The 11,259-nt window shown below is 44.5% G+C and overlaps 1 protein-coding gene across 1 annotated transcript; it reads left to right on the plus strand.

Moving 5' to 3' along the window:
• Window positions 1-1,770: 1,770 nt before the first annotated feature.
• On the plus strand, window positions 1,771-10,900 carry tagln3b (transgelin 3b). The gene is made up of 5 exons (XM_018750858.2): window positions 1,771-1,827; window positions 2,922-3,103; window positions 9,634-9,808; window positions 10,076-10,178; window positions 10,270-10,900. Exons 2-5 carry the CDS (start codon window positions 2,924-2,926, stop codon window positions 10,409-10,411), a joined length of 600 nt encoding a protein of 199 aa, XP_018606374.1. The 5' UTR covers window positions 1,771-1,827; window positions 2,922-2,923; the 3' UTR covers window positions 10,412-10,900.
• Window positions 10,901-11,259: the final 359 nt, after the last annotated feature.

Genomic DNA, 11,259 nt, shown 5'->3' on the forward strand with positions numbered 1-11,259 from the left:
TTTCCGTCAGTCTGTAAACCATAAAATCCTCCCCACACAAAAGTACATCTATTAAACAGTACAGCCACAGAAACAACAACGCTAATAAACAATTAATTACTACAATAATCACATATTAAACAGAAATGGTGTAATTCTGCCTCATTATACAAATTAACAATCCAGATATGTATAATTTACATCTTAGAAGGGCTGTTATAATATCTCATGACTCCTGTCTCCTGGAGTGTATAATTCCAGTGAATACACATGGTATTTATGTTACCTCCTATGACAGGATCCTGAATCTCCTATAGACTTCTTACATTACTGGAAAGAAAGGTGCTCTCCACAAGAGCACAGGTACCAAATGTAAGCCTCTCTCTCTGCTGTATCTCTTCCAGAGGTACCACCAAAGAATGTTTTGATGAAACATAGTGTTTTGCTGTATCACGTACCTGTCCTCTTTTCCGGTGATGCTTGAAACTGTAGATCTATTGAGATTTTGCTACACCCTTCACCTAGTCCGTCATTGTCACGCCATGATTTATTACATTGGGAATTACTCTGTATTTGAAATGCATTGTCATCTCTGCTTTCTCCTGCCCCTGCCTATTGCTCTACCACTCCGCATACACACACTCCATCCTCTGACTGGATGATAATGTTCTGACATTTCTTCCCTTTGTTCCAACCTGAAGCTACTTTAGCACATAGATGACCAGCTCCATAAATAGCTCATGACCTACAAGTTGTACTAAATTAGAGTGAGGAGAAGTTGGAAACATGGGACAAGTTGGTTACAACTTGGTGTTCCACTGGGCTCAGTACTTGGTCCGTGTCTTTTCTCTGTCTATACCCCTTCCTTGGGCTCTATCAGCTCTCATTGATTCTTCTACCACTGAAAAAAAGTAACTGCTAAATAAATACATAAATTACAACCCAATATTCTATTTAGCTCAAAATAATTTATAGAAATGTTTACTTTGAAGTTCTGAAAAGGTTACTGACAAACATTTTGCATCCAAGCAATGAGAATGCATGTAGTGTATTGTAGAACAAGCTGGCTGTTCTGTAGTTTGACTGAAAATAATAAAAAAAAAATGTATTGAATTTTTTGATAACTGCATTTAAGCAGAGAAAAACTAAAATGAACAATTATTCATTCATGTGACACTTTTCTCCAAAGCAACTTACAATGTTAAGCTTATTACAATTATTTACCCATTTATATACAGCTAGGAAATTTTACAAGAGCAATTTTGGGGTAAGTACCTTGCTCAAGGGTACTACAGCTGGAGGTGGGACTTGAACTTTTGATCTGGGTCCAAAGGCAGCAGTGCCAATCGTAAATACAGGTTGTACTCACTCCACTCCAAACCAACATTTACATTCACATTTACTCATTTAGCAGACAATTTTCTGCAAAGCGAAATAGATCTCAGAGAACAACTGGGGGAGATTTGTATGCAAACACGTGATTTTTGAGTAATTTCAGAAAAGAGTACAATTGTAAATATAAACAAACAAATGAAGCATTGCAGTCGTTGTATACAGTAAGAAAGTACCGCTCAATTTGCGTAAGTTCAGGGGTGTCTGTATGCATCTCAGTTCAGCGACACCACCGGCACTGACAGCAGCATCTTTTCTCCGGAACTGTCCAAGACGGGCAGGAAACGCATCCCCGTCGTGTGGGGGCTGTGCCATGGCCACGCCCCTTCCCCGTGCGCTCGGGTGGCCCCACCCAGAACGCCCCTCCCTTTTATAGCAGCCCCGCCCGGCCTTGGGCGCCAGTGACAGGCAGGCGCGCGGCTTCGGGAGGACGCTTCACCGCTGCTCCAGTTGACAGTAAGTGCGTGGCTGCAGATTTCGCTCGAGATCCAGAGTTCAGTGCTCTTGATGCGATATGAACTGGTGTATTAATCAAAGAGCGTGTTAATTAAAGGTGCTGTCGAGCAACGGACGGTTTTTTGTGTCATTCTTCTTCAGATGCGTTTCTGCGAAATGAACGTACGATTCTCGTATTATATTATTATCCCGTTGGAATAGCTGATATTTGACAGCATAGTCAGTGCGAGCTACGTAAAATTTATCCTTAATGAATCTAAAGCTGGTAACATTTATATTTATGTGTCATTATAATAATAATCTATGCAACATCTTGCTGTTTATTGATTTTTTGGACACCGTCCATGGGGAAGAAATACAGGTAGAAAAAAAAGAGCTTTTCTGTCTTTCGCGCGATCTTCCCACGTTTCACTGTGTAAGCAGCACGATCGTTTTTAGCTCCGACTGGACTTTTTTTTCCTCCGGCCTTCAGCAGAGGGCCACAGCCCAGTCTGGAGCAGATTGATCCGATTGGCCCCCTGGAGACCTCGAGCTGCTGGCCTGTCATTGCAAACACAGTGATGTGGACAGTGCCACCTCCATAGTGACCACCACCTACACTGTGGTTCACGTTTTATATCCATAACGTTCTCCATCAATACACCACAATACATTATGTGCTACAGTGTATTTTAATCAGTCTTTAGAAATTTTTATTGACAGACTCACAAGCTGATTTTTACAACTTGATATTTTTTTTTTTTTTGCAGTTTTTGCTCAGTTGAAAATTATTCTATATATTTATTATCCATTTAAATACCTGTGTATTTACAGGAGTAATTCAGACTGTGTCCTGCAAATAAGGAGTAGAATAATGGATTTCCTCTAAAAACTGTATAGTGTTTTTTAGCTATAAATATTTTTAATGATTGTTTTTGTGCTCCAACAAGTGGAAAAAAAATGAATCCAGGACAGAAGGAGGTAAAGAGTAAATGTAGAGGCAAAAAAGGAGTATCTGAGCACTGAACCCATATTTTTCTCATGCAAATCATCAACCAGTGCATCTTCCATTTAGTAGATCTTCACACCTCAAATAAACACATGACTTCTTACAGCTATGGCGAACCGAGGTCCCAGTTATGGGTTGAGCCGGGAGGTGCAGGAGAAGATTGAACAGAAGTACGATCCTGATCTGGAGGCACGGTTGGTTGAGTGGATTGTCGCGCAGTGTGGAGGAAACATAGATCGGCCACAGCCAGGAAAACAAAACTTCCAGGAATGGCTTATGGATGGAACAGTAAGTGTTTCACATACTTTAATTACTTCAATGACATGGAGTACTCAATAAGCCTTCCTTCATACATGACTAGTTTCTGTTCCTCTGAACTTTTAGGTTTTGTGAAAACAATTCTTTAAAATCTGTAAAAAAAATACTTTACCTAAAATACTCTTTACATTTATTAGCTTGCAGCCATCACCAATATGATCAGTAGAAAAATAAGAGTAAGAAAACAATTCATCATTAATGTGTTTCTTGTATGGGGGCACAGTGGTGTAGCAGGCTTGGCCTCTGCCCGCTCACTGCTGGGTCTGGGGTTCAAGTCCCACTTGGGCTGCCTTGCGATGGACTGGTGTACTGTCCTGGGTGTGTCCCCCCATCCTTCAGCCTTGCGCCCTATGTTGCTGGGTTAGGTTCCGGCTCGCCGCAACCCCGATTGGGTCAAGCAGTTTCAGTCAGAGTGTGTGTGTGTTTCTCATGTTTCTGCTTATGATGCTAATTTGCTCATGTGGGGCATGGAACATTTTCTAACCCCCTGCACCATCTAAGAACAAGGCAGTCACTGTAAATTAGCCCTGTAATTAGTGTTTTACTTTGCAATTAGAAATTAGTTGTAATAATAAATACACAAGAGTGGCATACATACACCTATGAACTTGTGTTAAGAATGGCATACAGCAAGGGAAAAGTTTAATATCTATAACACTGATATACCGAAGAAGTTATTTCTCATGTACAGATGGCCCTTAACTTACAATGGAGTTTTGTTCTGACAACCTCATCATAAGTGGACTGCATTGTAAGTTGCAAATCCTCTTTTACTGTATTACTGTTGTGTGAGTGAGGGGTGCGGTAACATGGTAGGTTTGGCTGGGTCCCGGTCCCTGGTGGGTCTGGGATTCAAATCCTGGTTGGGGTGCCTTGCGACGGACTGGCATCCCGTCCTGGGTGTGTCCCCTCCCCCTCCAGCCTTGTGCCCTGTGTTGCCGGGTTAGGCTCTGGTTCACTGCAACCCTGCTTGGGACAAGCGGTTTCAGACAGTATATGTGTGTGTGTTGCAGCAGCTGGTACTGTTGTGGTTACAGCTGCTGCCTTTACAGCCAAACATCGCAGGTTTTAGTCTCATCTCCAGCTGTAGTACCCTTGGGTAAGGTACAGTAAAATTGCTCCAGTAAAAAATTCCCCAACTGTGTAAATGGTAAAAAAAATTATAAGTAGCTTACCATTGTAAGTTGCTTTGGAGAAAAGTGTCACTTGAATGAAGCAATATAAATAAACATGTATATAATATAGGTACAGTGTTATATTTTAATGGTGCTCTATTATTTTTGATTTCATTTCTAATTCTGTTGCCTTACAATTTTTCTTTTCCGCATCACCAGAAAAGTCACTTTTTTGTTACTTGCCATCTTAAATAAAAAAACAGGTGGATAGGAATTGCAAGCTAAATGTTCTGTAAACAAGAATGGCATTGCTCTTAGACATCTACTGTAAATACTGACTAACACTTAGACAATAAGAAATATGGTGCCTTGCAGCAGTGTCGCCACCCAGCCAGCAGATGGAGTGGTCGTTATTAGATGTTACAACCAAATTTCAGGACTCAATAATATTATTATTATTATTATTATTATTATTATTATTAATAAAGACTGAGTGGTCCCAGGTGGGTCGCGGCCGTGTTGTTTGCGGCAGAGTGAAGGTAGCGAGTTCAGCTCTCTAACGCTACGAATTGCGTCTAATTGCACTGTTTTACATATTTGCAGAAGTGTTTCGTGATCATAAGTAATAAGACAGTAAACTGGAAGAATAGCGACACAAACAAAACAATATACACTAAACTAACAAGTATGCGAGAATCAGCAATCAACACGTCGCCACGCACCGGCGCCATCTTGATCCAAGCACATTAGTAGATTACATTGTCACTTCAAGCATTCTCATGTTCTGAGTTCTCTGGCTGACTACTGTTATTGATTGTTATTATTGTTACCGTTAGTTATTGTTATTGTTATTAGCATTACTCATTGTCCTTATCATTGTTATTGTTTTGTTTTGTGCAGTATTTCTATAGTTTTTTTCATAGTCTGTGGAGAAGCATCCATCCAACCATCCATCCATCCATCCATCTTCCTCTGTTTATCCGGGGCCGGGTCGCGGGGGCAGCAGTCCAAGCAGAGTCCCCCAGACTTCCCTCTCCCCACACACCTCCTCCAGTTCCTCTGGGGAAACCCCAAGGCGTTCCCAGGCCAACTGAGAGACATAGTCTCTCCAACGTGTCCTGGGTCTGCCCCGAGGCCCCCTCCCAGTGGGACATGCCCGGCAATACGAACCAAGCTCCTACTCCAGTCATACAGGGAACGAACAGCCCCTAGCAGCGAGCCCTGGACCCCATAATCCCGAAGCAGCCCCCACAGGATCCCACAAGGGACATGGTCGAATGCCTTCTCCAAGTCCACAAAACACATATGGACTGGTTGGGCAAACTCCCATGAACCCTCCAACACCCTAGTGAGGGTATAGAGCTGGTCCAGGGTTCCACGGCCAGGGCGAAAACCGCATTGCTCCTCCTGAATCCGAGATTCGACTATCGGTCGGATTCTCCTCTCCAGTACCCCGGCATAGACTTTCCCAGGGAGGCTAAGGAGTGTGATCCCCCTATAGTTGGAACACACTCTCCGGTCCCCCTTCTTAAAAAGAGGGACCACCACCCCGGTCTGCCAGTCCAGAGGCACCGTTCCCGAGCTCCACGCAATGCTGCAGAGGCGTGTCAGCCAAGACAGCCCCACAACATCCAGAGACTTGAGAAACTCATGGCGGATGTCATCCACCCCTGGAGCCTTGCCACCGAGGAGTTTTTTACCTCAGCAACTTCAACCAGGGTAATGGACGAGTCCCCCCTCCGAGTCCCCAGTCTCAGCTTCCTCTACAGAAGGCGTGTTGGAGGGATTGAGGAGATCTTCAAAGTACTCCTTCCACCGCCCGACGACATCCTCAGTTGAGGTCAGCAGTGCACCACTTCCACTGTAAACAGTGTTGGCGGAACACTGCTTCCCCCTTCCGAGCCACCGGACGGTTTGCCAGAATCTGTTTGAGGCCGACTGGCAGTCTTCCTTCATGGCCTCACCGAACTCCTCCCAGGCCCGAGTTTTTGCCGTGGCGACTGCCAGAGCTGCATCCCTCTGGCCCGCCGGTACCCATCAGCTGCCTCAGGAGTCCCATGAGCCAGACAGGCCCGATAGAACTCCTTCTTCAGCTTGACGGCATCCCTTACCTCCGGTGTCCACCACCGTGTTCGGGGATTGCCGCCACGACAGGCACCGGAGACCTTATGGCCGCAGCTCCGAACCGCCGCCCTGACAATAGAGGTGTGGAACATAGTCCATTCGGACTTAATGACCCCGGTCTCCCTCGGGACCTGGCTGAAGCTCTGTTGGAGGTGGGAGTTGAAAACCTCTCTGACAGGGGCCTCTGCCAAACGTTCCCAACAGACCCTCACTATGCGTTTAGGCCTGCCAGGTCTATCCAGCTTTTTCCCCCGCCATCGAATCCAACTCACCACCAGGTGGTGATCAGTTGACAGCTCAACCCCTCTCTTCACCCGAGCGTCCAAGACATATGGCCGAAGATCAGAAGAAACGACTACAAAGTCGATCATTGACCTCCGACCTAGGGTGTCCTGGTGCCAAGTACACTGATGGACACCCTTATGCATGAACATGGTGTTTGTTATGGACAAACTGTGACTAGCACAGAAATCCAATATCAACTTACCACTCGGGTTCAGATCAGGGAGGCCGTTCCTCCCAATCACGCCCCTCCAGATGTCACTGTCGCTGCCCACGTGAGCGTTGAAGTCCCCCAGTAGAACGACAGAGTCCCTAGTGGGAGCGCTTTCCAGCACGCCCCCCAGGGACTCTAAAAAGGCCGGGTACTCTGCACTGCCATTAGGCGCATAAGAACAAACAGTGAGAGACCGTTCCCCGACCCGAAGGCGCAGGGAGACGACCCTCATTCACTGGGGTAGACTCCAACACATGGCGGCTGAACTGAGGGGCTATTAACAAGCCCACACCCGCCCGCCGCCTCTTACCCTGGGAAACGCCAGAATAGTGGAGAGTCCACCCTTGGTCGAGAAGAGTGGTTCCAGAACCCAAGCTGTGAGTTGAAGTGAGCCCGACTATATCTAGACGGTATCTCTCAACCTCCTGCACCAGCTCAGGCTCCTTCCCTGCCAGTGAGGTGACATTCCAAGTCCCAAAAACCAGAGTTGGCGCCTGAGGTTTGGGTCGGCCGGGCACTCGGCCCCGACCACCGCCCAAATCACAACGCACCGGCCCCTTACGGCCTCTCCGGCAGGTGGTGAGTCCACTGAAGAGTGGCTCCACGTCATGGCTTTGGGCTGAGCCCGGCCAGGCCCCGTGGGCATAGACCTGGCCACCAGGCGCTCGCATGCGAGCCCCCCCCAGGCCTGGCTCCAGGGTGGGGCCCCGGTGGCCCCATACCGGGCAGGGTAAACAAAAACCTTGATTTAATAGTCATCATAAGGGGCTTTTGAACCGCACTTTGTCTTGTCTGTCATCCAGGACCTGTTTGCCATGGGAGACCCTACCAGGGGCATATAGCCCCCGGCAACATAGCTCCTGAGATCATTCAGGCACTCAAACCCCTCCACCACGTTAAGGTGGCAGTTCAAGGAGGGGCTGTGGAGAAGCATTCAAGAAGAATTTCATGATACTTGTACACGGTACTTGTACCTATGACAATAAACTTGAAACTTAAAACTTAATAAAACAGGCATCTCTCAATTTATGAATTGTCTTTTTTCAAAATTTCGCTACAATGGTTCTTGGCTTTTCATACCCACCCATTTTTCAAATTACGGAACAAAAAAATAAAAGAATTTATCTGAAGTGTGTCCAAAAAAACTGAAGAAAGTAAAGTGGAAGTGCAATAATGTTCTGTAATTCATCCAGATATCTCCATCTGTTGGACTTTAAGAGAGTGGGAATTATGGGTAGTGTATGAAATTCCACTGGCGTGTCTGTTTGTTGGCCATATTGGGTGTGATATTTATTGATTGTGGAGACAGCAGAGCAATTAGCAGGAAAAGCTTACCTTAGGGTTTTTCTGGTGATGTATATGCATTTTAGCAACAGTGCACAGTGCTTCATTTATTTCTCATCCTGTGAAGAACTGATCAGTTACCCTGAAGATTTCAGCAGAAGACAGCAAGGGTAACAAGTCTGTAATGCACATTTGTATTGTTTTTTTTTTTTGAGATGTATGTCACTTTGAAGAAACGTTTCTGGTAAATAAACAAACGTAAATACATATGTGTTTTATTTTGTACTGAAATCATGGTTTGATATGATGTGTTTTACAGTGTTTTAGTGATATTTGAGAAAATTGGTTTGGGGTTTTCAGATCGGCTGAGAATGCATTATTATTTTTCCCATTTATAATAACGGAATAAGCCTTTAGTATCTAAAGTTTCAATATTTGCACCGTTTTCAGGAATAGATTGATTTTGTAAATAATGGGATGCCTGTGTAATTAAATTATATTAACATGAACATATTAACCATTAAATTTAATTCTAGTAATCACACATACACTGTCTGAAACCGGATGTCCCGAGAGGGTTGCAGTGAGCCGGAGTCCAACCCAGCAACACAGGGCACAAGGCTGGAGGGGACACACCCAGGACAGGACACCAGTCCATTGCAAGGCACCCCAAGAAAGACTCGAACCCCAGACCCACCAGAGAGCAGGACCCGGCCAAGCCTGCTGTGCCACCGTGTCCCCTCAGTGTAGTAATTACACACACACACTGGTTGAAGCCACTTGTCCCAAGCGGGTGGCAGCGAACCAGAGCCTAACCCTACAACACAGGGTGCAAGGCTGGAGGGGGAGGGGACACACCCAGGATGGGACACCACTCTTTCACAAGGCACCCCAAGTGGGACTCAAACCCCAGACCTACCAAAGAGCAGGACCCAACAAAGCCTGCTGCACCGCTGTGCCACTGCATCGCCATCATTATAGTAATAATTATATTAAATAAATGTAAGAAAAAGTATTAGTTAATGGTATGGCTTTTGTAAGTCTAGCTTTTTGTAATTCATGTACAGTATGTTATAGGTCAAAGACCACTTGTATATACATATCTATTTGTGTGTATATATAAAGATGTTTCAATATCTAAACCTGTTCACCATATTGTACCCTTTTGACATTTTTTACCCAAGTTTGACTATTAGTTTTTGCCAGTGGTATGAAAATTTGTACGTTATTAAAAGCTCACATCAAAACACATGTTTTGTGAAATGTCCATAACACGTGATACTCAATTAATGTATGTATATTCATGTATATTCTTAATTGATCCTCTTTGTTTGGGTGTAACATTGTTTTGTGTATCACTGCACTGTACAGTGGACTCAGTGTGTAACAGTGCCTTGCGTGTAACATTTATCTGTGTGTAACACTACTCATTTGCACTCTGTATGCAATAAATTTTGCACCATCGTGCTGCTTTCCCCTAGCTACTGTGCCGGCTAATTAATAGCCTCTACCCTCGAGGGAAAGAGCCCATCAAGAAAATCCCAGAGACCCAGATGGCCTTCAAGCAGATGGAGAAGATCTCACAGTTCCTGAAAGCAGCAGAAGCCTATGGGGTCATTACCACTGATATCTTCCAGACCGTGGACTTATGGGAAGGTGCACTTATAGAATTTATCTGTCATAATAGAAGTCACATTGTATAAAATTTCTCAGAAGATTGTTTCTATACAATGAAACATGTAAGAAAATTATATATCCCTGTGGTTATTTCACATCCCTCATGATCAGTAATTATACAGACCACAGGTCAGATATCATGGTCCAGTGGAAACCACTGCGTTTCTTTAACATTACTGTCAGACAAATTTGTTTTCTTTTCACTACTATGCCATGCTCTTGGCACTGATTTGTTTATGGTTCCAGGGAAGGACATGGCTGCTGTGCAGAGAACTCTGATGGCTCTTGGAAGTGTAGCTGTCACCAAGGATGATGGGCATTACCGCGGTGACCACGACTGGTTCCACAGGTGGAGAAAATGGCAACGTGATCAATGTGATTTATGTGACAACCTGCTCTCAATGGTGTGATGACGTGTTCTAATACTTGTTTGGTTGTAGGAAAGCCCAGGGACACAGACGGGAGTTTTCTGAAGAGCAGCTGCGTCGGGGCCAAAGTCTTATTGGTCTGCAGATGGGCAGCAATCGCGGAGCATCTCAGTCCGGCATGACAGGCTATGGCATGCCTCGCCAGATCATGTGAAGGCCCCAGTTGTGTAGGCTGCTCCTCCTGCCCCTGGGCTCTCTGCCAGTGAAGCATCTGGGGATATCAAGTTTCTTACATCACATGCAATTAGTATCAGTTCTGTATAAAATGTTTCCTTTGCTTCTCTGATATTGCAACCCACCCTGTCCATGCAGCACGCTGGTCAGGACAGTGCTCCGCAGCTCGAGATTTAAAGAATGCAAAGGCAAAAATGATACAATATCATTAGTAGAGTGCAGTTCTTATACTGCTGATAATGGTAAATAAATGTGTGTAAGTCTAGTGTTCTTAAATATAGCAAATGTTTAAGAAAAGAAACAAGAAAATATTGATGATCTGAGTGCACTGACTGTAACACCTTCAGTATTTATTTATACAACACGGCAATACTGACATAAATGTGCCACCACATGCACTCTACTATGTACGAAAAAGGTATTTATTTATTATTCTGAGGGCGTACAAAATGTCTTTCCGTGTAACTTTTGTATTAATTTACTCTGTTTTATTATAATTAATTAATTAATTTATTTATTTTTTTATTTTTATAGAGCGCTCTTCTCACACAGTGCCACAGAGCGCTTTAACACAGGCATAAAGCAAGAAAACCATACAAACAAAGGAGACAGTCGACTAATGGCTACCATAGTAAAGAACTTATTATAGAGCTATAAGTATGCCTACTGGCCTAATGGGAAGGAATGTCTTCTAATTGTTTTTTGTATAGATCGTGTCTGTGTCCCCTCCCCCTCTGGCCTTACGCCCTGTGTTGCCGGGTAGGCTCCGGTTCCCCGTGACCCCATATGGGACAAGCGGTTCAGAAAATGTGTGTGTGTGTGTCTCTT

This window comes from Scleropages formosus, chromosome 16 (genome assembly GCF_900964775.1).
Source record: "Scleropages formosus chromosome 16, fSclFor1.1, whole genome shotgun sequence".
Classification (NCBI taxonomy): Eukaryota; Metazoa; Chordata; class Actinopteri; order Osteoglossiformes; family Osteoglossidae; genus Scleropages; species Scleropages formosus.

Excerpts from the sequence above, each read along its gene's own strand:
- tagln3b (XM_018750858.2), top strand. The coding sequence starts at position 2,924 with ATGGCGAACCGAGGTCCCAGTTATGGGTTGAGCCGGGAGGTGCAGGAG. Across the intron at positions 3,104-9,633 it reads AATGGCTTATGGATGGAACA|CTACTGTGCCGGCTAATTAA; the intron begins GTAAGTGTTTCA and ends GCTTTCCCCTAG. Across the intron at positions 10,179-10,269 it reads GACCACGACTGGTTCCACAG|GAAAGCCCAGGGACACAGAC; the intron begins GTGGAGAAAATG and ends GTTTGGTTGTAG.